The sequence below is a fragment of the Triticum aestivum genome, chromosome 4A (assembly GCF_018294505.1).
Source record: "Triticum aestivum cultivar Chinese Spring chromosome 4A, IWGSC CS RefSeq v2.1, whole genome shotgun sequence".
In the NCBI taxonomy this organism is placed as follows: Eukaryota; Viridiplantae; Streptophyta; class Magnoliopsida; order Poales; family Poaceae; genus Triticum; species Triticum aestivum.
In genome coordinates, this window is record NC_057803.1 from 29,084,000 (window position 1) to 29,111,531 (window position 27,532).

General features: G+C 46.4%; 4 protein-coding genes across 6 annotated transcripts; 3 read left to right on the forward strand and 1 right to left on the reverse strand.

Moving 5' to 3' along the window:
- Window positions 1-931: 931 nt before the first annotated feature.
- LOC123084911 (putative ribosomal large subunit pseudouridine synthase SVR1, chloroplastic) lies at window positions 932-5,121 on the forward strand. 3 transcript variants are annotated; one of them, XM_044506445.1, is made up of 10 exons: window positions 932-1,522; window positions 1,627-1,706; window positions 1,937-2,037; window positions 2,188-2,254; window positions 2,375-2,468; window positions 2,553-2,601; window positions 2,918-3,068; window positions 3,381-3,437; window positions 4,063-4,118; window positions 4,559-5,121. In XM_044506445.1, the coding sequence occupies exons 1-10, from the start codon at window positions 1,012-1,014 to the stop codon at window positions 4,617-4,619; spliced, it is 1,227 nt and encodes a 408-aa protein (XP_044362380.1). In that variant the 5' UTR covers window positions 932-1,011; the 3' UTR covers window positions 4,620-5,121. The 3 variants fall into 3 exon arrangements, with proteins under 3 accessions (XP_044362380.1, XP_044362378.1, XP_044362379.1); XM_044506443.1 differs by having other exon boundaries at window positions 2,375-2,601; XM_044506444.1 differs by lacking the exon at window positions 4,559-5,121 and having other exon boundaries at window positions 2,375-2,601; window positions 4,063-4,122.
- Window positions 5,122-7,488: 2,367 nt separating this feature from the next.
- On the forward strand, window positions 7,489-12,882 carry LOC123084913 (uncharacterized). Its single transcript, XM_044506447.1, has 10 exons — window positions 7,489-7,972; window positions 8,095-8,172; window positions 8,246-8,811; window positions 9,728-10,324; window positions 10,410-10,564; window positions 10,990-11,195; window positions 11,281-11,414; window positions 11,490-11,791; window positions 11,885-11,988; window positions 12,363-12,882. The coding sequence occupies exons 1-10, from the start codon at window positions 7,699-7,701 to the stop codon at window positions 12,431-12,433; spliced, it is 2,487 nt and encodes an 828-aa protein (XP_044362382.1). The 5' UTR covers window positions 7,489-7,698; the 3' UTR covers window positions 12,434-12,882.
- Window positions 12,883-14,458: 1,576 nt separating this feature from the next.
- On the forward strand, window positions 14,459-15,164 carry LOC123081661 (uncharacterized protein At5g01610-like). The gene has a single exon (XM_044504211.1). The coding sequence runs from the start codon at window positions 14,566-14,568 to the stop codon at window positions 15,022-15,024; it is 459 nt and encodes a 152-aa protein (XP_044360146.1). The 5' UTR covers window positions 14,459-14,565; the 3' UTR covers window positions 15,025-15,164.
- Window positions 15,165-15,960: 796 nt separating this feature from the next.
- LOC123083710 (flavin-containing monooxygenase FMO GS-OX-like 9) lies at window positions 15,961-17,746 on the reverse strand. The gene is made up of 4 exons (XM_044505664.1): window positions 17,284-17,746; window positions 16,983-17,218; window positions 16,487-16,888; window positions 15,961-16,392 (listed from the first exon to the last, which is right to left on the reverse strand). The coding sequence occupies exons 1-4, from the start codon at window positions 17,744-17,746 to the stop codon at window positions 15,961-15,963; spliced, it is 1,533 nt and encodes a 510-aa protein (XP_044361599.1).
- Window positions 17,747-27,532: the final 9,786 nt, after the last annotated feature.

The following is a 27,532-nucleotide window of genomic DNA, read 5'->3' on the forward strand; positions in this document are numbered from 1 at the left end:
TTGAATATTTGCAGTTTTCCGATACATCATCCTCCAAACATGCAACTGTATTTTGCATGTCCTTAGAATCCACCGTCAAAATATATAGTGTGTCGTGAACTGAGCATAGCTCAAATGATTAGGTTTGTTATGGTGAAACCAGCCCACTGGCGTTGAAGTCCTAGACTTGGCACCAGCGTTCGCATTTTTCTAAATTTATTTCATCATTTCCGAGATGTTCGTTCAGTAGGAGAAGACGTTTTCGTTGACTACAAAATTATCCGTGGTGATTTCGTCAATCTCAAGACATTATGCCAGCTTAGTATCTCGAAGGTGCTTATAAAGATCAGGTCTGCATTATGTGCATATATTTAAGCATTTGCGTTTGTACGCTGTGTAAAAAAACAACATACAGTTTGCCTTTTGACAAAATTTTGAAAATAAGAGCATAATTGGTTTGCTACCAATATTTGTCTTGCCAAATGTTGGCACTGCCAACTATTGGCAATACCGAAACTTGCCAACTATTGGCAACTTTATATGAGAGAGGCAAAACAACCCGTAGCCAATCAAGTACTCCCTCTGGTCCTTTTTACTCTGCATATTAGGTTTGTCCGAAGTCAATCTCATCCAACTTTGACCAAGTTTATATAAAAAATTATAGACATTCACATAACAACACTAATATCATTAGATTCATCTTGAAATATATTTTCATATTATATTTATTAGATATTATAGATACTAATAATTTTTAATATAAATTTGGTCAAACTTAGCAAAGTTTGACTTTCCGCAAAGCCAATGTGCAGAGTAAAAAGGACCGGAGGAAGTAGTTGCCAATATTTAACACAATGCCAAAAATTGGCAATTTTTGGCAGCAGACCAATTATGCTCTAAAAACGCAGCACCGTCTCGCGGCTACACGATAATAAAATGCAGCACCGTCTCGCCGTCCCGCTTTCCCGGCCCAGCAGCGCGAGCGCGGGGGATATCCGATAACCCCTCTCCCCTTCCCCACGCTCGCTCCCCATGGCCCTCGCCACCGCCGCGGCCGCCGCGGCCATCTCCATCCACCCATTCCTCAGCCGCCCGGCCAGCGTGCTCCGGTGCGGCCGCCGCGTCCCGCCGCTCCTCCTCCTCCGCGCTACCTCCTCGGCCTCCTCCGCCTCGGACTTCAACATCACCTTCGCGGAGCCCGCGCCCGCCCCGTCCAAGCGCTCGCCCGGCGGCCCGTCCGCGCAGCCGCTGGTTCCGTGGATCGCGCGCGGGGCCGACGGCAAGCCATCCCTCCACACCTCGCCGCCGCCGGACGTCCTCCAGGCCGTCGCCGCCGCGGAGGCGGAGGCCAAGAGGGCCGCCAAGAGGGGCCAGAGGCAGGGCCCCGCCGCCGACGCCCCCGTCGCCAGCGTCAGGGTCAAGGAGAAGAAGGCCTCCCCGACCGCGCCGCCCAAGTTCTCCAAGGCGGCCAGAAGGTTCTACAACGAGAATATCAAGGAGCACGAGCCGCAGCGCCTCGCCAAGGTCCTCGCCGCCGCAGGAGGTAGTTGTCCTATCCTGCAGGGTTTTAGATAAGCTCGCTTGACTGAATTGAAATCGGAGCAGCATTATATGTCTGTCTTGATGCTGACTCGTGGCTCTTCCTAGTGGCCTCAAGAAGGACCAGCGAGGAGCTCATCTTCCAAGGGAAGGTGACTGTCAATGGTTCTGTCTGCACTGCTCCCCAGGTATGAAATTTCAGCCTGAAGCTCTAAGAGTGAGGAGGAGCAGTTCATGTCGCAAATATTTTAGCTCATGTCCACATTTACGTAATGTCAATCTCACTTCAGTTGTCTAGTTGCGGCGAAAAAATAGCTGGTTTAGTTTAGCTAGATAGATTCCGGCATTGTACCACTATGAAATTTGAAATGTTTTCATTTTGGCTGCATCTTGTTCATAATCAGTTTTTCTTTTGTAGACCAAAGTAGACATCTCAAAGGATTCTATCTACGTTAACGGGAATCGCATTTCCAAGAAGCTGCCTCCAAAGCTCTATTTTGCTGTGAACAAGCCAAAAGGGTCTGTATCTTTTCTTCCATATTGTTGGAGTCTGCACGTCTGTAAAAAGTTTCCTTTTGTATTCTAGCAGTGTATTTTTTAATACAATAGAAAAGCTGCCATTCGTCCAGCTGTGTGATATCCCTAAATGTTATTTCTGATGTCCCATAGGTATATTTGCTCGTCTGGTGAAGAGAAGTCTGTTATCTCCTTATTGGATGACTATTTGAAAGGATGGGTATGTTCTATAATAGGGCTTTTCATAAAATAGACATTACACTGTTCCTAATGAAATTTCATCATATTCTTGGCGTGCTTCACCTTCTGTCTAAATATAACAATCTATCAACATGTGCAGAACAAACTTCAGCCAGGAGTACCAAAACCCCGCTTGTTTACTGTGGGTCGTCTTGATGTTGCCACAACTGGTTTGATAATAGTTACAAATGATGGTAATTTTGTCATACTTGCTAGACAATACTTAGGAATCAGCAGTTTAGCCATCCAAGGCCTAAAGTTAGCTGCTCTCCTTTCAGGTGAATTTGCCCAGAAAGTCTCACACCCTTCTTCAAACATAACAAAGGAGTAAGTTTGGCCTCCTCTGTATCGTTTGTAGACTGTAGTACTGCAATGCAGACTAAATTGTAATCTATACTTGAAATACTGTAGATGCCATTCAAAATTTCCTAGCAGAAAATTAGGATGTTGTTTTGGTACTACCCTCAGGTCGCCATCATTATTCATGTGCAGTAAATGTGGAGAAGTTCCAAATGACACTAGTTTTAAACTAAAAATATTCTTCTCTAGGAAACTGCTCGTATAAATGTGCTCAAACATGGTAAATGGATAATGAAAAATACACGAAAAACAAAATATAATTTGCATTTGTTCAATATTGCAGATATGTAGTAACTATAGATGGAGCAGTGCACAAGAAACACCTTGTAGCTATCAGCGGAGGAACAGTAATTGATGGTGTTAAGGTTGTTCCTGATTTAGTAGAGCCACTGGATGCCCAAGCTGACACAAAAAGGACGCGACTTAAAATAGTGGTAATTGTCCTTTATACATGGTCCATTCTATTGTATTTGATGCCTGTTTTCTAACTTCTGCATATGGTACAAAACTATGTAGTATAATATAGGCATTCTGATTTGTTCAGTACAGCAAAGGATATATCCTAGCAATATTGTTCAGTCCTTGTATGTTTGTGCCAGCTTGATTGTGCAAATCCAGTGCATTCTATCAATTAGCTTGTCACTTGCACATATGCTTGACTAAAGTAATTTTACATAAATTCAAAGGCATCATATTTAGTTAATCTACTCACTGGCATTGATATTGTCAAGTTCTATTTCTGGCAGGTTCATGAAGGAAGAAACCACGAAGTTCGTGAACTTGTGCAGAATGCAGGACTAAAGGTTGTTTTGCGTGATGAATATATCCTTATCAAAGTTTTCTTTGTATTTTGTTGGTACATATCTTAGTATTTCTTGTTCTACAATAAATGCGACCTCCGGGAGAGTAACATCTCTCAGCTTGCGCTAGGATGGCAAGGCCTTGAGGTTGAACAGCTTCAGTGAAGGAGGGCACATACTGTGCCAGGAATAAATCTAGAATAGCTAGTCAAAGGAACGAGTTGTTGTCCACAGCAGGACTTTAGGGTCTAGGAGACTTTTCTTAATTCGTCCTTGCTTCATTCGACTCAAATCCAATAGGCCGTGTTCCCTTTATGGGTATTATGCAAGCATAGAAGTATGGGATCTATCACATAGCAACAAAAGATAACAGACGGCTGTGTTATAGTAGCACAGACGGCTGTGTTATAGTAGCACACACCTTGACAGCCAGATCTTGTTTTATCATTTCTATTTTGATGCACTGCTATAGAAGACAGTTGACCCTGTTTGTAATGGAAAACAGGCCGGAAAACCATACAGAAGTCAGTTAATTAGAGGAAAAGCGTGTAGAAGCCCCGCAGTTATGCTTATTTGTGGTATATAACTGTTGTGAAAGCAGCTGATTTTTTATCCCTGTATTTGACAGGTCTACGCTTTGAAACGTGTTCGGATAGGCAGGTTCCGCCTCCCATCAGACCTGGGGTAATGTTATTTAGCACATCAGTACATGTTCAGCATTACTTCCTTTTTGCAGAGTTTCATAAGGTTTTTTCAAGTCTTCCTTTTTTTTGTACCTTTCAAAACATCTGAAACAGCATGGCAGCTGGTGCAAATGGTAAAATCAAATACTCCAGGAAATACATATTTTAGAAAGATCAACTTGGAAAGGCTCGTGTATCAAAAGGGATCATATGTGTCAAATCTGGCATGCCAGCAGTACATACCACCAAAATCAGTTCAGTGGAGTTAATTGGTTCAACTGATAAATCATCGTCTAGGGGCATCAGTTTTTATTGTGCCCAACAAGTAAAACTAATTTGACAGTCAACTCTTTTTTTGTGTTTGATAAACTCTTCATGTTCACAATGAGGCTGGCGATATAACACCGTATATTAACCCATTGTTGGATGTTACATGTACAGAATTGGGAAGATGGTTGAACTTAAAGAAGCTGACATCAAGGCACTAGATGGCAACAGCTAGTAGAGTGCGCGCCTGAGTTCATGGGCTTCGTTTCCGAAAGCGGTGTGGACGGGTGGATAACATATATGCCGTACCTCCCTCCTGTGGCGTAAGGCACGACTACTCTGCGCCTGAGAGGCCTGCGATTCTGCTATCATAGATGTCAAATAGGAAACTGATGGTCAGGTTCGATAGGCATGCCTTTGTTTTCAAGAACACATGAACTGCTTCGCTGAAGAATCTCCAAGATCCTACGTGCCAGCAGTGTTCGCTGGAGTTTTGGGATATGTTCAGCTAGGCTTGCTAGTACTGTAGTAGAGTTGTTGATAGCGTCTACTCTTATGCAGACCTACTGATTTATTATCTGTGGAAATGTAAATGCTGCCAGTCGAGTCATGAACTTTTCTTTAACTTAGTCGAGTCATGAACTGGCATTACCTCCAACAGTTTTTGCAACTTGTAACTTCTATGCCTGCCCTGCAGAAGAAAAAAGATCTGTATACCTGATTTTGTTGTTGAGAAATTCCTGATAATTCTTTTTTTTCCTAGTTGTAAAAAACACATTGCATTCTCAGAAGGTTAGGTTCCTGGTGATGGAACTTAGCCCATCAGGTTTAAATCCTAGACTTGGCATTTGTGCTCGTATTTTTCTGAATTTATTTCAGACATTTCAACTTTTTATTGACTACGAGGCGCATGTGGTGACTTTGTCAACATCAAGATGTGCAGCTCAGTATTTTAAAGGTGCTCATGGGGGGCAAATTGTGCAGGCTCAATACCTCAAAGGTGCTCATAGAGACAGAGTGTATGTGCGTGCGTTCATAAGAGTGATAGTGTGTGTGTGCGTGCATGTATGTGAGCATTTTGCGTTAGTACTGTGTTAAAAGAATGTACTTCAGGAAAAATGAGCCATTTTTAATTTTATTTTATTTTGAGGGGTAACTTTTTTTTAGGAAAAACCAAGTTTTTATTCATCATAACTCATAAGCCACAACGTATGGGATACAGTTTAGGTCGTGGGAATCACCAAACCTAGCAACAAAGCAAACATGGCTAAACTATGTGCCTCAAAATTGACGCATGATCTTTGAAAGTAAAATTACACCGAAACAACGACGCTCTAACATTAATCTCGCTAGTAATGTCCCCGTAGGTGCCACGGCTAAATCTTTTGTTATCTTCCACCACTTTGTTTCGAATCTGAAACAACAATGAATTGACGAATATGGAGATCCTCCGCCAAAGATATTGCTTCTCTGCATGTGATAGCCACTAATGTGGCAGGGTCGTCAACTCCTTGAATGACTACAGCTAAACTTTAGTGGAAATTGCCATCTCTACATATACACACCGCAGCTGCTGAGCTTCCTCTTCCTTGTCGGACACCAGCATCCACGTGGATCTTTGCAAAGCCATGAGGGGGAGCTCGTGATCGCTGGTTGGCGGTTCCTAGAACCATGGGTCCCCCACCATCCGATGATGGTTGTTTATCTTTGAGTATATTAAGCTCCGCAATAAACCTCGTGATGAAGGAATGAGTTCCTTGAGGGCTCTAGAAGATACCTTCGTGAATCGCCCTGCGTCTAGCCGACCAAATCGCCCAAAGGGTGACTAATAGTTTCACAAACAGTTTATTTGATAATGAATCCCCGAGCGTAAACAGCTAATGCTTTGCGTTCAGTTCAGTGGTCGTTGCCAACGTTTCAACCAACTCGTCGTCTATCAATGCCCACGTACATTTTGAGACCGTGCATTCGCCCGGTGAATGTTTCAAGAGTCCTCCATCCCGCAGAAACCGCATGCACTCGTATCAGTCATGTTTCCGTGTGCTCTAATGTCATTTTTCGGGATTGATTGCCGGGCAAGTCTGCATAGGAACATCCAGATCTTTGCCGGTACTTGTGTCTTCCACATACCCTTCGAGATACCCTCCTCCTTCGCTGAGCTAGAGGAGTCGGCCGAACCTTTGAGCCATGCCTCTCGCCTCTCTCTAATGGTAATGCGCATCTTGTATGCTAACTTCATAGAGAAATTATCATGTCGCTCAAATTTCCAGCTCCAGAAATCATCCATATTTCTTGTACATAACGATATGCCAAGAATGACACGCACGTCCATAGGCATAAAAACCTCTGCCACTTTCTGTCTGTTTCAAGATGCCGAGGTAGCATCAATCAATTCTGACACTGTATCTGATGGGTTTGGTATTATGCAACCATAGGGTCGCATCATCTCCTCTCAGGGGTGCCAATTGTCAGCCCATATATCTTTTGTAGCTCTATTGCATGTACGTCTGATCAGACCCCGCTTCAAAGTGTCTCTTCCCTCCACAATAGCTCTCCGTATCTGGCTAGGGTGGCCTCCTAACTCCGCATTCAAAATAGTTGAATTTGGGTAGCATATTCTCTTGAGAAGCCGAGCACACAGATTCTCTAGATTTTGCAGGAGCCGCCAAGCTTGTCGAGTCAGCATTGACAAGTTAAATAGCTCAAAATCTTTAAAGCCTAAATCACCATACCTTTAGGTTGCGTCATTGCCTTCCATGATATCTCGTGTGGCTTCCATCTACCTTCCTTGTTTCCTCACTAAAACTTTGGAATTAACATGTTCGAATGTTCACACAAGCCTTTAGGAAGTTTGAATAGAGTAACCATTTCTTTTCTTGATCGAGCATAAAAGAATCCGCCGTACGCAGACAGAGGTGGCTGGGCCCGGCCGTTTGGGCCGCGAGTTGGGCTGGGCCCTGTGCTAGTTGGCAACGAGGTGGGGAGCAAGATTAGTTTAAGCCATGGATCATCGTCGTCTCCGGCTCAGTCAGATCTGCCTGCCCCGCTCGACGCCGAGGGACCACCCACCACCACCACCACCACCCACGACTCCACCAGCAGGACACGGCAGCTCTTCCTCTCCCTCCCCTCCCCTCCCCTCCCAGCACCTCCGGCGATCCCACCCCGAGATCCCCCCACCCCGACCCGCGCCGCCGCGCGGGGGCCCGGCGGGCTCGGACCGCCCTCGCTCTGCCGCGCGGAGTCGACCCAGGAGGACGACCGCCAGGGCCATTCCGCGCCCCCCCTGCTCGCGCGGCTGACGGCGAGCGGCCATGAATTTCCTCTACCGGGCCGCGCAGCCCGAGCTGCCGCGGATCCCCGAGCAGCAGGGGGTCCTCAAGACCCTGGAGGGCCTCATCGCCGACGATCCGCTCCGCATCTCCGCCGTGGCGGAAGACGACGAAGCTGCCAGCAACGGAGCCGGGGAGATCGGCGGCGACACCGCTGCTACCTCTCCCTCCGCTTCTTCAGATTCGAAAAGTACAGCTCCGGCCGGGAAGCACAGCGACGTTTCCCAGGACGAAGGGTGGATCACGATTCCCAACAGTTGGTGCCCCTTTCCCCTTGCTTGGCCTTTCTCCTCGTCGCGTCGCAGATTCACCACTGCCACATTTCTCCTTGGAAATGCCGGCCCGGTAGCTTACTGATTCGCAATTTTACTTCCGCAGAGGAGCTTCCTGGGGATTGGAGTGAGGTTTCGGACATGCTGCAGCTGCGGCCTTTGGATCGCCCCTTCCTTTTTCCTGGTAAAGTTACTCGACTGCAACTTGCTGCCTGTACCTGTTTTTGTTTTGGTATCTGAATTAGTTCGGTTATCAGGCGAGCAGGTCCATATACTGGCGTGCCTATCAGCCTCTAAGCAAGATATGACCTGCATATCTCCGTTTAGAATTGCTGCCGTGATGTCTAAGAGCGGAAATTCGCCGCGGCACCCCACAAATAAATCTAGCTCTGTCAGTGAGAATGGGGATGCCAATGGAACAGCCGGAGAAAATAGTCCTCACGGTGTCGAGGATAACATGGAGAGTGTTGAACTCAATGACAAAGTATCTTCTCCTTCAAAACAAGATATCCTGGAGACTGAATCCCTCCTTCGGATGGAAGATCACAAAGAGCAAATAGAAACCGTGCTGCAAAAATTCAAAAGATCTAACTTTTTTGTCCGAATCGCGGAGTCAGATGAACCTCTCTGGTCCAAGAAAAGAGTAGCTGCAACTAAGACGGCAGATGAACAATTATATTCGGATAGCCAGGGAAATAACACAGTTTCAAGGAGTACTGCTTACAATACCATTTCTGATAAAGGAGTTTTTGATGGTAGCACATCCGGAGGAGTCGCTCGGGATACTGTAAGGTGCTATGCTCTGCAGAATGGAGACATCGTGGTATGTTTTGAACGATCCGTCTGTTTACTTGCTGGGTGACATTATACACTAGATTCTTTTTTGCAATGATTAACTTTGGGAAGTTTATGGACTATGCATAAATAGTTGACCAATCATATATGAGATGTGTGTTAAAAAAGTATACCATCGAATTTGTATTTGAAAGGGGTTTCCAATGGTATAATTTTTATAGCATGTCTCTCGCAGATATTATTGATTTTATCGGTAGTCAAAGTAAATCTCGAAATACGTATTAGACCCTATATATCCAGATGGAGGGAGCACTATAATTTTAGTTCCACAGCCATCTACTTGATGCCTGGAGACTGGTCTGAAATCTACTACCTTACTGCATCACTTTTGGCAAATTGACAACTGCCTTGAATACATTGCTTCTCTTGATTTAATGCACCTTTATATCCGTCATGGTGGTAAGTAGGGTCCTGCAAAGTTTAGAGTTATGTCTCACCATCTTCGGTGAAATCAGCTAATACGCTTTAAGCAAATTTATGTAAAAATCCTTTGCACAACTACTGCAGTTGTCTATATACTAATCATGTTTGTTACTCCCTCCGCTCCAAAATAAGTGTCTCAAGCTTAGTACTCCCTCCGTAAACAAAAATAAGAGCGTTTAGAACACTATTTTAGTGTTGTAAACGCTCTTATATTTCTTTACGGAGGGAGTGCAATTTTGTACTAAAATTAATACAAAGTTAAGACACTTATTTTGGGACGGAGGGAGTATTAGTTTATTAGACGCACATGCTTATTTTGTTTTATTTTAAAGAAAGCAACTTCACAAAGAAGTTGATGGTGCTACCATGCAGTTAGGTTTCATTCATGTACTTTTGTGTGATTCTGGGTTGCTTATGTTTGTGCTGATTAATCACTCATATTCTCTGTTGGAAGGATGCAGGTTGTTTTGCAAGTGAATGTTGGTGTTAGCAATATGGTAGATCCAGTGCTTGAAGTTCTTCAATTTGAGAAGTGTACATCAAGCAATTATATGCGTGAGAATCTTGTAAACGGGCTTCCTAATGGTTATGAGGATCCTTGTCAGGAGCTGCTTAGCTGGTTGCTCCCTTTAGATCGCACACTACCTCCTCCTCGTTCTTTATCACCTCCTACTCTCAATCCCAGTATATCACACAAGCAATCTTTTTCTGCTTCTGGGTCTCAAATATTTTCGTTAAGTCATTTCAGAAGCTATTCAATGCCTTCATCCTCCTTTGCCCTTGCCCAGCTTCCCAACATAAGATCACCCCCAATATCTGAAAATCAAGAATTTGTGCCTGAAAAGCCTGCAAAAACACCTGATGTTATAAATGATGGGCAGCTTTCCTTTAGAGGAGTTCCTTTGGAGCCTGAACGGTATTCTGTACGCTGTGGTCTAGAAGGTGTATATCTACCAGGGAAAAGATGGTCAAGAGAAGTTGAAATAATTCAACCAATTGAAGTTCATTCTTTTTCTGCCAAATGTACTGCAGAAAATCTTCTTTGTGTCTTAATAAAGGTTACTATGAACATCCAAATCCTTCATTTTTCTCATAGTTTCTGAAGAAACTTTCAAAACTAATGCTTATATCTTCAATTCTCAGAACATTGCTCCACGGCATGTGCAAGACATAGTTGTATTCATAGATGCAATTACTGTTGTCTTTGAGGAGGCATCCAAAGGAGGTTCTCCTTTATCTCTACCAATTGCCAGTATTGAGGTCGGACATGGTCACAGTTTACCAAATCTGTCACTCAGGTACATGCAAAGTTTCTCATGGATGCTTCCAAAGACCCACAATTGCAGCTTAAAGTTTAAGTATGACGTGGTTTCTGCCATAAATTGATTCCCCTTTGGATTTGCAGACTGCAGTACTTTGACCTTGCCTTTTTCTTAGCAAAGAAATTCTTGCAACATGTTGCAATGTTATCGCTGTTATCCATCTTTCTCTTAGTTTTTAGTTTTGGTTTGAACAAGTTGGTTTTGTATAACATGCAGTACTGTCTGGTCACCTTAATGCTGGATTGGGCCAAACCTTAGTTTCACATGATTCTTTCTAGTTATTTATGCAAGCAATAAACACGGGAAGATGTATCGCATTACATACACTATACCTTGGTTTGAAGTTTCTGCCAAAGACCAACAGTTTCCATATATCTTAAGTATTACTTGTTTCCTTCCAGGCGGGGTGAAGAACACTCGTTTATTTTGAAGCCAGCAATTATGTCCTCCAGGGATCGGAGGATCAACAGTGATGTACCTCTGACTTTGTCACTCCCAAAGATGAGTGGAGCTGCCACAAATACTTCCACGCCTAGGGTTAGCGAGCTCAGCGCTGGTCTTACCGATCAGTATGCTGTACTTATATCATATCGCTGCAATTATACAGGTGAACTGTTGGAAAAATAGAACATGTGCTTGAGAACGAGTGTAGGTTGATAATTCTGACTTCCAGCCCTTTTTATCCTCTGTAGAATCAAAACTTTTCTTCAAGCAAGCCACAAGCTGGCAACCCTGTGCAGCTAGTGATCTTATGATCTCTGTGTCTTCTGAACTGTCATTACGAAATCCTAGCCCGAGTGCTCGAGTTCCTCAACTCCCCGTGCAGGTTATTTCGGTGCTTCTTTAGGTCTTGTTGCATTTTCCATGCCTCGCACTGATAGTGTTAATTGTTGGTTTTCAGGTCTTAACCCTTGAAGCTACTAATATGACTTCAGAAAACCTCACATTAACTGTTCTTGCTCCAGAAGCATCTGGTTCTTCTTCAGTTGTATCATTGAACTCAGCTCCAACCACACCAGATGGTTCTTATTATAATCTTAATGAGCCTATGAGAAGGTCTGGCTTGGGAAAACATGGAACTGGTTTTCGGAGACTGAATTCAGTTGTTGTCGGATCTCCAAAAGAAAGTGACAATGGAGGAAATAGAATGAGCACTTCAGCAGGCTGTACTCATTTGTGGTTGCAGAGTGCAGTTCCCCTAGGGTATGGCTATCCATTCTCACCTTTTTCCATCTGTTGAGAGTTACAGCACGGCATGTCAGTATGCTGAAGAATTACATTTGTTGTGGTTAACAGGTGTGTTCCTGCACGGTCAAGCACCACTGTCAAGCTCGAGCTACTCCCGTTAACAGACGGGATCATTACACTAGATACATTGCAAATAACCATAAAGGAGAAAGGTAAAATTACATGAAAAATGCAAAGTAGAGATCATTAACTTATCAGTTAGATATAGTGCCTACCCAGGGAGCAGAACTTGTTATTGCTACTGTTTACTACTCCCTCCGTTCCGAATTACTTGTCTTAGATTTGTCTAGATATGGATGTGTATCTAGATTCGTTTTACTGTTAGATACATCCGTATCTAGACAAATCTAAGACAAGTAATTTGGGATGGAGGTAATACCTGTCATAGTCTGAATCCACCAGATTCATCAGATTAAAATCTTGCCTATGCAGATTTTTTTTAAGATAGTGTTTCTATGGTGCGACCAAACCTCAAGTGTGCCCTGTCTTTGGCTGCTGATTCACGACATGTATCTTTGCACCACAGGTCTTACGTACATACCGGAGCACTCCTTGGAGATACACGCATCGTCTGCCATCTCAGCAGGAAGGTCATAGTAGGAATTAGCAGAGTATTAATTACTCTATGTCTTCTGTGGTTGAACCCCTCTGCGTGGAGTGCAAGTCCAACTGTGCAGCTGCTCATCTGAATTGGAATGTTGGACATGGCAGCTCATACAACAGGATCCAGGAGCCGAGGCAGCCAGATACTGCTGTTTCTGCTGAAGGCGGTGATCTCCACATCAACTGGATAAGCTGAGACCAGCGAATTGTGTTATCCCTGTTTGCATATATGCATTTATACGTGGAGCTCTGAGTGATTGGGCAGGCTTGGAAAAAACTGTAATGTTGTGTTTCATAGTTTTGATATCATTTTTGTGGTTTTCCATTCTTTTTGGTTACATGTAAACCTGGCGCTTGGCCTTGTCTTAGTTGGCGGGAGTATGTATCATGTGATGTACTGTCGGAAAAATGAGAAATTTACGCATCATCAGTTTCATCTTTTCCTTTTAGTGGTTATCATATATGCTTGTTATACAGTCCTGCTGAACTTCACATCATCCGACTAATATAAGTGTAGACCACATGAACATTGTTGGATACCTTTTGCTGATATTCTACATGGAGTCTTACAAGGTTAAAACAAACTACAGGTAACTCGGTGAAAACAACAAGCATGCAATCCACAACATCCTATGTGCACACAAGAAATATGGCAAAAATTGCCATGACACATGACACATTTATTTTTATCAGCACAAGAACTAAAAAGGGACCTAAACAAATACAAGCATTTCCAATTACTGTTGGTTAATAATATACTTCCTCGGTTCCATAATGTAGTGCATATAGATTTTCTAAAAAGTCGAACTTCATAAACTTTGACCAAGTTTACAGATAAAACTATTTATGTCTCATGAATCTCATTCACTAACCATGACTTGTCACTGTAATGCCTACCTGACAGAAGGTAAGATGTTTTCCAATATTTTGTAGGATTTTCTAGGTATAGCTTTTTTTTTCCCGATTATCGTGTTTATTAGTTTTAGTATGTATAATCGATGCACACTAGAAGTTGGTAATTGTCTTTTAGCATCGTGTTCCTAAGATTCCGCCTCCTAAAGAAATGTGCAAGTCGCCGTACCAAACGCTCCACTTGCAAGAGGTTAATTGTTTTTAATTGTTCAAATGTCGACATGTCATCATGTCACTGATCCACTCAAATCCGGATTAATATATTAATGCCACAGAAAAAAATAAATTTGCCTGCATCATTTGAATGGAATTCATAGCAAACAAGTCAGTAGATTCAGGAGTAGATGAACACATCATATTCAAAGCAACACTTTGTAGGAGTAGCCTTTTTATGCGAAAGACCCCAACTCAGCTCGAGCTCATATGAGGCATGAACAGTAAAATCTAAAAAAAATAAAAAATAAATAAATTCTGGTTTTTGTGTGGCAAAAATTGGCAGATGTTTTGAGTGCTTGCAGAATTTCATCTTGAAATGACATTCGTGGAAAAAAAAATAGCACTCAAAAATGCTTTTAAAAATAGCATTTTTTAGCATAGATTTGTTTTTTTTTGCCATGACTTACACGAATGTCATTCCACGGTAAAAACTTTGCAAACAATCAAAATATTTGTCTATGTTCCCACAAAAGAAATTAATCTTTTTTTTTTGAATTTTACTGATGAGCTCGAGCTGAGATTTTTATGTAGAAGTATCGTGGTACGCCACTTCACTTTCATGTTTGGCCATTCCCTACATGTATATAAGAGTAATAAATAAGCATAATCAAAAAAGAAGGCAGAGATGCGTGCATTTGTAATTGTGCGAAGAAGATACAGCTAAAATATGCACCACGCATTACAACTACTCATACAACTTCTTCAATGATTGGTCAAACATGCTAACCTAACCATTATTGAAACCCTCCCAACGAAAATATGCTTTTCTTGAGATGCTTCATCCGTCCGTGGATCAACATAAACTTAAGAATATCAAATTACTACTACTACATCATTGAAGAATATTCTTATGAAGGTAAAAAAATACAAGCGAGTGAGCATCCATCCAACGGTAAGCTACAAAAGCCAACACCTCCATTTGTCATTTGTCAAGTAAGCAAAGCCGCCAGCTTGGACCCAATCAAACCCAAAGAAAGCGAGAACTTCCCCGGCCGTCCATGGCCACCTACCCCCTACTCCTCCTCCTCCTCCTCGGCGCCGTCGCCGTAGCCGCGTCGTCGGCGTCCGCGGAGGACACCCCAACGGCGTACGAGATGCTGGAGCGGTACGACTTCCCGCGGGGCATCCTGCCGGAGGGGGTGGAGGGGTACGAGCTCGGCCCGGACGGCGGCTTCGAGGTCTACTTCCCGCGGGAGTGCGAGTTCCTGCTGGCGAAGCAGTGGCTGGTCAGGTACGACGCCCGCATCGCCGGCGCCGTCACCGCGGGCAGGCTGGCGGCGCTGGAGGGCGTCCACGTCAAGGTGCTCTTCCTGTGGCTCCCCGTCGCCGAGGTCGACCGCGCCGGCGACCGCCTCAGCTTCTACGTCGGCCCCGTCTCCACGTCCTTCCCGCTGAGCTCCTTCGCCAGCAGCCCGCACTGTCGCGGCTACGACGCCGTCGCCGCGGCCGTCTCGTGAATCATAAGCCGTTGTTTATTATGATTTGAACAAGACTCACATGGGCCATTGTTTCAGTTAACCTTCTGTACCGTCGTGGATATCACAATGAGCTCTATACGATTCCAGTTTAGCATGAGAGCCAATGCTGAATTTTTTCTCAGGAACCAGCGTTTATCTTGAATTTTCTTGAGATGCTATCTGTTTATTGGCCACAGATTAGCTTATGTTAAGCAATAGTTTAAGCACTTCTGCGATAAAAGAACTTGCTTGTCCGGAATGCCTGGCCTACCGTCGGAGTCGCAATCCTTAGGTCATCCGTCGTCGAAGCAACTTGATAGCTACCGACCATAATTATTAAGTGATCATTATTTTTAGAACGGTGGCTCGAGGTCGGCTTTGAATTATCGAAGTCATCCACTAGCTACAGACTAGTCATAATGGGAGTAACTATTTCAACCCTATTCGGCCTTTGTTTGGGCTTTCGGTTAAGGCCTCGAGCAGATAAGCTGAGCCCAAGCCTGGCCCAGATTTTGGGCTTTCGGGCCCAAGTCATCCTGTCGGGCTTTCCATGGGCTTGGAGAGAAACTAATTAAGGAGTACTCCTTCTGGAGCCCCCGCAAGGGTTATTTGGGGTGGGCTTGGAGCGGGTCACTTGGCGTGCTCTTAGCTGCCGCCACGTGTCGCGCTCTAGGTGTTTTCTTCGTATTTTTCTGTACGTGTTTTCGGATTTTAGATGATTATTTTTATGTATTTTGCCTTTTTGGTCTTCCCTTGATTTTTTTGGATTTGGACCCAAAAAAAGTTCAATTTTTTTTGCGTGAAAAAACCTGTTTTCCTTTTTATCCTTCCGTGGGAGGAACATATTTACTTCTTGTGGAATGCACGGATTTGCTTCCGTGAGAGGCACGGAAAGGAAAAAAAATGCCCCGATTCAGGTTTTTCCATCCATTTTTTTCATAAAAAAATCCATCGAAACCTATCAACACGAATCTTGTTTTGGAGATCTCGACGCGAATATCCAACGGTGAAAAATGTTCGATATTTGGACGTACAATTTGAGAGATAAAACGTTTTGAATAAAACACATCTCCGGAAAAAGGAAAAACTCCCTTCGCACATGCAGTGCGACACTTGTCCCATCCTGGATGTAGGAGTGGTCTTTACAAAGAATACTTCCTGAATAGTGATTTTGTAATTATTGTGCTTGTTGATGGAGACCAGTTGGGCAGGGACGGCCGTCTGTGTAGCTGCAGCAACTAGGCGGCGAGCTTTGCACACAAGAGAGATGCCACTCCTCCATAGCCCCGCGGACGACCCCAGCAGCTCGTACTTCCACCCCTCCACGCGAGGGAAGTCGCAGTACTTCTCCCCGAAATCGTCCATGTACTGCATGCACGCCGCCAATCAAAGCAACGATGATCAGCGAATCGATCCAGCACGGGCAGCTTGGTCCATGCACTCGTGGTTACGTGGTACGTACCGTGATCTCCCGCCTGCCGATCTCGTGGGTGTACTTGCGGGGCACGCCGGCGGCCTCCCTGGCGCGGTAGAACTCCTCCACGGACCGGAGCATCTCCTCCTCCGCCGGCAGCGCCCGCCTGCCGGACAGCACCTGCGCCACCCACCGGGCCTGGGCTTCGAAGATCTTCCTCGGCACGCCGACGAAGGAGAGCGACGGCGCCAGCGACGGCGGGAACACGTGCTCGAACAGCGGGCCCACGCGGTTGTCGTCCACGGCGACGGCTCCGCCCGTGTCCAGGAACGGGAACGAGTAGCTGTACCCCGTGCAGTAGATGACGGTGTCGGCGGCGACGCTGGAGCTGGAGCCGGCGCCGCCGCCGTCCGTGAACGCCACCCGCCCGTCCTCGCACAGACGCTCCACCTGCCGGCCGGCCGGGATGAACGGTGCATTATATTAGTTGATTGGCTCCCTTCGTTCTCTTCTATGGGTGGAGAGAGATCGCTTGTGTACGTACCTCAAGTCGGAGATGGAGGTCGGCGCTGTGCTTGGCCAGCACCTTGGACAGGCCTGGGGTGACCGCCTCCGTGGACCCGGCGACGAGGTACACCTCCTTGGCCACGCCGCGGATCTCCATGGCGATGTCTTTGCCGCTCTCCCCGCACCCGACCGCCACCACCACCTCGCCGCGGAACGGCTCCGGCACCCTGTACGAGTGGCTGTGCATCTGCCTCCCCCTCCACGTCTCCATGCCTGCACATCTTCTTCTTCATAAACGACTATGGGAGTACGGGTGGAGCTTGCATTGCTTTGCTTACCTTTGATGCATGGCAATCTTGGCTGCGAGTAGTGGCCGGTGGCGACGACGACGGCGTCGAACACCTCGTCCACGCACGCGTCCAACTCCTTCCCGTCGGGATCATCGCACTCCCCGACGCCGAGGTCCACGGACCTCACCGCCCACCGACGCGCCGGCGTCATGACGGCGCGCAGGACCCTGGTGTTGAGCCTCACGGCGTCCATGAGCCCGAACGCGGCGCAGAAGTCCTTGAGGTACAGGTGCACCTCGCGGTGGCCCGGGAAGCGGCGGTCGTCGCGGCCGCTCTTGGGGCAGAAGGGGAAGTCGGTGAAGCCCGTGGATCGGCAAGAAGTCACGGGGAGGCGTCTGATTTGTCCACGAGTTTTGTGTGACACATTCACATCCTTCTTTAACCATGTTCGAGTCCGGCCGGGGCGAGCAGTGCTCCACCCACCTCCACTGCGATGAATAATTGTATGCATCATTCAGATGGTGGTTGCAGGAGCTTCAGGAGCTGGAGAAAATGGAAGAAGAAAATGACCTGTGTGGGGAGGCCTATACTAGGAAGTTGAATATTCTAGTAGAGCTTAATAACATGTATACTGAGGAAGAGACCCATTGGCACCAGTTTTCGAGTGGGAGATGGCTTCTAAAAGGAGACAACAACACTGGCTTCTTTCACAGGGTAGCCAATGGGCGTCGTAGGAAAAATTTCATGGTTTCATTGGAGTGTGGCTCCGTGGTTATAGAAGGGACCAAAAACCTGCTTTCTCATGCTACCAATTACTACAGAGAGTTGTTTGGACCAGCCCCTGGCAACATTTGCCATATCGACGCCTCATTATGGTCCCAGGATGAAAACATCATGCCTGAGGATAATGAGTACCTAACCCGCCCTTTTTCTCTTGAAGAAATCAAGACGGCACTGTTTGCGATGAAACCTAATCGTGCCCCTGGACCGGATAATATTCCTGCGGAATTCTATCAACATTGCTGGGGCGTTGTGAGTCCAGAGTTGTTCAATCTCTTTGAGTGGTTCTATGAGGGAAAATTAGATGTTCAACGCTTGAACTATGGGGTTATCACGCTGCTCCCTAAATCTGCGGAGGCAAATAGGATACAGCAGTATCGACCTATTTGCTTGCTGCGATGCCCATACAAACTGATCACGAAAGCTATGGATCTTAGGGCTACGAAAGTTGCTAGCAAAATTTTTAGCATCCAGCAGAATGCCTTCATTAAGGGGAGACACATTGTGGATGGCATCCTAGCATCCTATCTTTGCATGAGGTGCTGCACTATACTCATGTGAAAAAAGATGTGGGAGTGATATTTAAGATTGACTTTGAGAAAGCCTATGACAAAGTCAACTGGGAATTCCTTCTAGATTGTCATGTTAAACGAGGCTTTAATTCAAAATGGTGCGGGCGGGTGTCTCAAATCCTTAAGAATGGCACGGTTAGTGTAAAGATCAATGACGAGATAGGGCCCTATATCCAGAGCGCTAAAGGGGTGAGACAAGGTGACCCACACTCTCCTTTTTTTTTAATCTTGCGGCAGAATGCCTGACTAAGATGGTCATTTCAGCCCAAAAAAATAATCTCATTAAGGGGCTTGCTTTTGTGTTGGTAGAAGGAGGGGTAGGCATCCTGCAGTATGCAGACGATACTGTCCTGTGCTTCGAACATGATGTTGACAAAGCTATCAACATCAAGCTGTTGTTGTATCTTTTCGAACTTATGTCTGGCTTAAAAATTAACTATGATAAGAGCGAAGTGTTTGTGGTGGGAGGAGATAATGACACGGACAGCATATATGCTGATCTGTTTGGCTGTCGTGTGGGATCTTTACCTATGAAATATTTAGGAGTTCCAGTTACTTATTCCACTCTTAAGAACATTGAGTTGGATTCCCTGGATGTTAAAATGGTCAAGAAACTGGATGCATGGGTGGCATATGCAGCCTCCTCTGGTGCTAGGCTCACCTTGCTTGATTCTAGTTTGGATGGTATCCCATCTTACTTGATGTCGATGTTCCTTTTCAACAAAACATTGATAGAAAAGATTAACAAACATCACAGACGTTTCTTTTGGAGGAGGAAGAATAAGAAGCGTGCTTATCATATGGTTAAATGGGCTAGAATTTGCCGATCGAGAAATATTGGTGGCTTGGGCATAAAAGACCTTCACAAACAAAATATCAGCCTACTTGTGAAGTGGTGGTGGAAACTGGAAACTGGTGATGGGTTATGGCAACGCATCATCCGGGCAAGATATTTCAGAAACAAAACGGTCGCGAACATTCGCAGCCGCTTCTCTGACTCTCCCTGTTGGAAATCTATCATGAAGGTCAAAGACGTTTATATGGCCGGGAGAAGAGTCAATATTAACAAGGGGGACCTGGCAAGGGTTTGGCATGACCCATGGGTGGAAAATGATATCCCGCGGGATCGTTTCCCTGTTTTGTATGATATCTGTCAAGATCAAGATTGTTCTATCGCCTCTTTTGTAGACAATGAATATAATCTTCCCTTCAGACGTAGACTCTTTGGAGAGCTGGAGGAACAATGGAAGTGGATGGTGTGTGAGGCTAAGAAGTTGCATCTGAATGAGAACCCTGATGCTATTTCCTGGTCTCTGAATAGGGGAGGTAGATTCACCACTAAATCTGTATATAAGTGGCTAGAGAGAGACTTATCTAGCCCTAATTATAAGTGGGTATGGAAAGCGACTATCCCATTGAAAATAAAAAATTTCCTATGGCAATTATTCCAAAATGCTGTTCTCACGCGCGATAACATGTGGCGGAGGAATTGGCCAGGGAACCCGGTGTGCTCTTTTTGTACTAATGTGGAAACTGCTAACCATCTTTTTTTTCACTTGCCCTCTCGCCCGCACAGTTTGGGGGGTGCTGGGGTGGACTGTTGGGGCCTCCTGTGCTCCCAGGTCAATATGGCAAAGTCTGGCTTGGATGTATAATTTGTTCCCTGGAGGCAAAAAATTCTATATGATGGTCATTGCGGCAGTATGCTGGGGAATTTGGTGCCTTCGCAACAAAACTACTTTTGATAAGTATAATGCTCGTTCTCCGCTGGAGGCTGTCTTCACCGCTTGCTCTTTTATGTTATACTGGGCAGGGTTGCTTAAGGAGGATGACAGGAGGAAATTCCAGGATGGCGTGAAGAGACTGGCTCATGTGGCAGCGGCGCTGGCGGACAGACCTTATGCGCGTGGCAGGCTTCTGCTGGGAGATGGTGATGGCATACAGATTGGTTAGATCATGATAGTCTCATCTTAGCTTAGCCTTATATCCACTGGGGTTTGATGCCCGCTGGATCGCTCCTTTTGGTGTTGATTATCCTATCCTCTCAAGGCTAGACTCTAGTCAGGTTAAATCTGTAGCGAGCTTTGGTTGATTGTGTCGTCAGGTTTTCGCCCCACGGCTGATAGTCCGCTTCAGGGCTATCATGCAGTGGGTTTCCTGGCGATGCACCAACCCGCTCTTCCCCTTTCAGTCTCCTTTGCTTGGTAGTTGGTCTTATTCGGCTCGATGCTCATTTTGCGTTGCTCTCCAAACAAACAGTAACAGACCGATGTATTTCCGTTGATTGCAAAATTAATGGAAAGAGGTGTGAGCCCGGTTGGAAAAAAGATGGTGGTTGCAGAAGATTATACATACAGTAGTGCATTATTGACAATTATATACTGTTCCTTTTGCATAAAGGGGCGTCTTTTGCCTACAGAGTGCTCCCTTTCCTGAAATAGAACAGGTCATCCCCCGTCCCACTGTCTAAAACGGGCAAAAGCTGGCCCCGCACAGGCCACCCTCCATCCGTGTCCACCCATTGTGACGCAGAAAAACATCACGCGGAGGGTTTCTCACAAACTAAAGTTGACGAACAAAATTGAATTTAAGTTGAGACACTTATTTTGGAACGAAAAGAGTATTATTAGAATGCACGGTACTCTTATTTTCTAAAGGATTTGTCTCCTCCTCGTGCTTTTCTTTTTTTGGAAACCGAGTCACCTTGCTGTTCTATTGCTTTATGATAAAGCTCAATCATGATTATCGTCCATGCCTACCAAGTGTTTCGCCTATTTATTGAGACAACAAAGAGGGCGTTTGATTTGAAGATTATGAGATCTTCATATATCCTTTGGATACAAGCTCCATCATGCATTTTGTGTCACAAGAAAAAGAAAATGAGGGGTACAAGAAAATGAGTACGACACATGCTCTTTTTATGCACAAATTATATTATTCACGTAAAAGGCATATCATCGTTAGTGCTTTTGCGAGGGTGCTGCTAGATGGTAGAACAATAGCTCATTCCACGTATCAGGCACTCCAGGAAGGCACCAGTGGCTGCAATCCTGGATGCTCGACTCAACTCCTCCCATCTTCTTCCTCTTCCTCCCGTATATAGACACGGATGGCCATCTACCCTAAGCCCAGAGAGAAACACGATGTCCATGATCGTCACGGGGGTCTTCATATGCTTCACCACTTGCTCCAAGATGGCATTTTCCTTGGGCACCGACGGTTGCCGCCTCGCATGAGCGATGCCATCTATGGGTATCGTGCTTTCTCTACAGTTCCCCCTGAATTCCACTCTCCGCCTCTAGAACCAACAACATATTGTGTTAGTTTTGCTCTGACACATGCCACGGTTGATAGATTGTGATCTGAGGTGGCAAGCTCGCTAACCTGTAATGTGTTGGGACCGATGTCCGGAAGAAAACTTGCGTTCGCAGTGGATCGATGTGGTGGCCAATCCACGACGCCCATGTGGTTAGGGCCCTATGATAAGCGGTGTTCGTTTCCAGGTACGGATGGACGACATCTCCTTCTTGGTAATAGTTCACCCTGCAAGCAAAGCAAATGCAATCGTTAATTAGTGGGCAGGGCCAAAGAAAATCTAACTAAAATGTGAGAGTTGGAACATCCGATCATTCCAACACTAAATCCCCCCGCGCAACATCCACACAACATTGTTGCAACACTTGCACATACGATCCGTAGAAAAGCATGCAATGATGTTGCAACATTTTGAACATGTCCATGAAGCAACAAAATCAAGACATGCAAAAGAAAGTCATCCATTGCAGCAACTAGTTAAAATGGGTTGTTGCGTAGTAAGCGAGGTTTAGACAAATCATACACAACAACACGAAAACACATTTGTAATATGAGAAAAGTATCCCCTTCAAATACACACAGGAAGCTAGGATCATCGCAAGATAATATCAATGTGTACACAATTTACGCATTTGCAGCGTGCTAAAACACCCTTCGCGACATGAAAAATAATCGAGTTCTCTAATCTTGGTAGTTATGAAACATATACTTGAAAGCTTAGTTTTTCTATTAAATCTTTTGTGTTCACGTGAACCCCAGGTGCATAAAGTTCATTCCCGCTGGTGTGTGTGTGTGTGAACTTGGCAATATCAAATATCTTATCGAACATTTGTTAAAAACATTATCTCACCCAGCTTTGGTTTTGCAATGAGACCACCAATGACCAGTGTTGAACACAAGCACATCGGCACCTATCCATTTCGTTGAGCTCCGAGCAATTGTATCAATCTGCAACGTCTCTGTGTTGCCTTCGCTCACCAGGAAATGAGCCATATGGTACTCGACACTACAGTTGTAGTCCTACATGCATGAATCAAATAAATTTTATTTTACATTGAAATGAATGACTAATATTGTTTTAAAAGGACTGACTTAAGGAGGCCCACGTAAAAACTAGACTATAATACCCTTTGCAACAAAAGAACATCTTAATCTCAACCACTAATCTGCATGTGAACTCCTAATGACTTTTGTAAAAGGGGATGTACTGAAGCACACCCCTTATAAGGGGATCTCACGAGGCGTACCTCCCCAACCCTCGTCCCTCGCGTCGCTCTCGCGGGCGGCGGCAGGGGAACCCTAGCCCCCACCCCGCGCCCGCACCCGCCTCCTACACCATCCCCTCCCCTCGCCGCCGCCAGAAGGCGCCGCCGGGCAAAGCCCGGTGCGCGTAGGCGGCGGCGGGGCCCTTCTTCTCCTTCTGGCGTGCGTCTGTAACGCGAGATGCGGCGGCGCGGCGGAGTCTTGACTGATGCGGCGAGGGCGCGTCGTGCGGCGCGGTGGCCAGACGGTGGCGCGAGCGGGTGCCAGGCCGTGGCGGCTGCGCGAGGGGTTGGCTTCGGGGCGACGGCGCGGTCACGAATCCATCATGGATCTGGTCCTGCGGGCGCGGTCTCGGCCTCCCCTGCTCGGCCGGCGGGTCTCGGTGGGGGGACTTTTCCTTGCTGAGATCTGGCAGTGGCGGCCTGGATCATCCAGATCCCAGCAAGGATGGCAGCGGCCCGTGCACAAGAGATGGAGGTCTTCGATCAAATCTGGGTGAAAACCTGCTATTGGCTATTGCCAAGGCCGACGATGGCGACGATGTCCGCGTCGTTTCCTTCCTGAAGGCATCGCCGAGGAGAAGTTCAAGGCCACTCTCCGCTACCTCCGGGGGAAACCCTAAATCAGTAGATCGGATGATTGCGGCTCTCTGGTGTCGTTTCCCCCTTGGGGGCGTCATTTTTGGAGGTGCACACGGGCTCGAGGGACCAGAGGACGGCGTCTTTGGCGGAGCGGTGCTTCATCTTACACATCGATGGTGGCGGATCTCGGCGGCGTGGCGCTGTGGAGATTCGGCGTCTGATGCGCGAAGATGGACTCGCGCAGGAGGAGGAAGCTGTCTGGCGTCATGGTAGCGTTGATGGCAGAGAGGCCTGGCAAGGTCGGTGCTTCAGTTCTGCTCTGAGGATGGACTGAGGGATAATGGAGGTGACGGCCCTTGCAGCGTGCGATGCTCACTAGGAGTGTGCCAGATCGGTGTGGGACCCAATCCAGGTAGTGGCTTGGATGGGACACCCGGCTTTAGATGTTAGGCTTTGGTGCGATGTCTGTTTGGTATTAGGCCCTGGAATGTCCAGGCCTGAGAGTAGCTTCCCCGCAGTAGTCAAGGTTACTAATGGGATTTTGACAGAGGCACAGATTGTGCGGCAGTTGAGGGATCTTGTACTAGGCGATTATCAGTGGGACCTTGTCAAGTTGGAGGATCAGACTTACAAGGTGGACTTCCCCACTAAGGAGGATCAATTGCATGTTCTCAAATATGGCTTGTGTAGAGTTTAGAGCATGAATATTGTCATTGCATTTGATGAGTGGACAGAGAAGGAGCCCGAGGGTACACCGTTAGAGAAGGTGTGGGTCCGTTTCTTTAGGGCACCGCGCAAATATATTAATCATTTTCTGGTTTCTTGGAGCTTGGGCTCACTCATTGGTAAGACGAAGCAGGTTGACATGCCGTTTACTCGAGCTCACGGAGCTGCGAGGCTTCTTGTGAGTGTGCTCAGTTTGCAGCACATGCCAGATGTGGTCAAGTGGACACATGGCGGGGCTACATATGTGCTCGAGCTTGACATTGAGGATACGTCGGTACCACAGGAGGGAGATGATCTTCAGGACATGGATACGACTGAGGTAGATGGAGCCTCGGGAATCAGGAATAAGGGTCCTGAGAGTAATCCACAAGAGTCGGCCAAGGGGCCAGAGTCGCAGACAGATAAGGCGGCTACGGCCAAGGGACCGTCTTCCACGACACCAATTAACACGCTTAGGTTTGGTTCTTTTGGTGCTTGGTCTGCACCTAGTCGGTTATGGAGCAACCGGGTGGAGGCAGACGACCCTGAGGAGCTCGAGTTACCACCGGTGTTGCTCCCTTCTGTTGGTTCTTCTAATGTGCTTTTGTCCCAGAGGGTTGATTCCGAGGTTCAGGACTTGCAGGGAACCGATATACCGATAGCGATTGGGGGATGATGGGCAGGAGGCTCGCATCCCCGGCCCAATTTCGACTATACCTGGCCAGTTGGGGGAGGGGCGCGGGTAGGAGGCCCGCCCTGCTCTCTCACCACGGGGCAGTCCTGGACAGCTTGGAGCGGGGTGCAGGCAGGAGACCCGCAACTCGTCGTTGTCGTCTCCGCGCCACGATGCCGGATTGGGGGGAGCGGGACGGTGGAGCAGGTGGCTCCACGGTCGCAGCTCCCACCATTGCGGCTGTGGTTGCTCGCTCGGCCGTGCCTATCCCTTCTTCACCAGCCTTTAGGGATGGGCGTCCGAGTGGGGAGCACTCACCTCCGGAGAGGACTATGGAGGAGCTCGTCACCTTCGGTGGGATCCCGGATCCGGTTACGTCTGGCAGGCGTGTCAGCAACCGGATCCAGGAACAACCTGATGCTGATGACCCGCAGTTAGCGCGCGCCAAGAGGGCGGCCATGCTTCGAGATGTCGAGGCAACTACAGGTATGTCTTTTGATAGAAGTTGTTCAATTATGCATTTTTTCGAACATGAAATTATGGATAAGGCAAACAACTTAGGAATTACTTTGGGTTCAATGAAAAAGAGGTAGCGAAATCTGTTAATGGTCTTTTGGATTTAGAAGCAGAACGGGCCTCTGAAATAATTAGGAACCTTGCATCAGTTAAACCACGAATGAGGATGACATGAATAATCTAGGAATTGTAGCCCTAGAAAACATTTGCAATAATCTTTTGCCAAGTGATGATGCCGAGGATGAGGAGGGGTCAGAGAGTATGGACACGGTAGAGCCTCTAGTTACGGAGGGCACTGTTTTGTGTTATGTTGAACATACGTGTACGGAGGGTGCTGGGGAGAAGCCTAAGCGACCCTGGAACGAAAGATTTATCCTACCTCCGCAGTTCGTAGAAGCGCTAGAGTTAAGCTTAAGAAAAAAATTCCATGATGACATATGAAAGGAATCTTTTGGAATAGCAGAGGTCTAGCTGACTGATGTCTACTACACAACCTTCTTCTTGTAGACGTTATTGGGCCTCCAAGTGCAGAGGTTTGTAGGACAGTAGCAAATTTCCCTCAAGTGGATGACCTAAGGTTTATCAATCCGTAGGAGGTGTAGGATGAAGATGGTCTCTCTCAAGCAACCCTGCAACCAAATAACAAAGAGTCTCTTGTGTCCCTAACACAACCAATACAATGGTAAATTGCATAGGTGCACTAGTTCGGCGAAGAGATGGTGATACAAGTGGTATATGGATGGTAGATAATAGTTTTTGTAATCTGAAATTATAAAAACAGCAAGGTAACTAATGATAAAAGTGAGCGTAAACGGTATTGCAATGTGTGGAAACAAGGCCTAGGGTTCATACTTTCGCTAGTGTAAGTTCCCTCAACAATACTAACATAATTGGATCACATAACTATCCCTCAACATGCAACAAAGAGTCACTCCAAAGTCACTAATAGCGGAGAACGAGCGAAGAGATTATGGTAGGGTACGAAACCACCTCAAAGTTATTCTTTCCAATCAATCCGTTGGGCTATTCCTATAAGTGTCACAAACAGCCCTAGAGTTCGTACTAGAATAACACCTTAAGACACAAATCAATCAAAACCCTAATGTCACCTAGATACTCCAATGTCACCTCAAGTATCCGTGGGTATGATTATACGATATGCGTCACACAATCTCAGATTCATTTATTCAACCAACACAAAGGACCTCAAAGAGTGCCCCAAAGTTCTACCGGAGAATCACGACGAAAACGTGTGCCAACCCCTATGCATAGGTTCATGGGCGGAACCCGCAAGTTGGTCACCAAAACATACATCAAGTGGCACGTGGTATCCCATTGTCACCACAGATATCCACGGCAAGACATACATCAAGTGTTCTCAAATCTTTAAAGACTCAATCCGATAAGATTACTTCAAAGGGGAAACTCAATTCATTACAAGAGAGAAGAGGAGGAGGAGAAACATAAGATCCAACTATAATAGAAAAGCTCGCGATACATCAAGATCGTGCCAAATCCAGAACACGAGAGAGAGAGAGAGATCAAACACATAGCTACTGGTACATACCCTCAGCCCCGAGGGAGAACTACTCCCTCCTCGTCATGGAGAGCGCCGGGATGATGAAGATGGCCATCGGTGAGGGTTCCCCCCTCCAGCAGGGTGCCGGAACAGGGTCCCGATTGACTTTTGGTGGCTACGGAGGCTTCTGGCAGTGGAACTCCCGATCTATGTTGCGTTCTAGAAGTTTTAGGTCACGTGGGTACATATGGGTGCAGGAGGTACGTCAGGGGAGCCACAAGGGTCCCACGAGACAGGGGGCACGCCCTAGGGGGGGCGCTCCCCACCCTCGTGAGCACCTCGTTCCTTCCTTGACGTAGGGTCCAAGTCCATC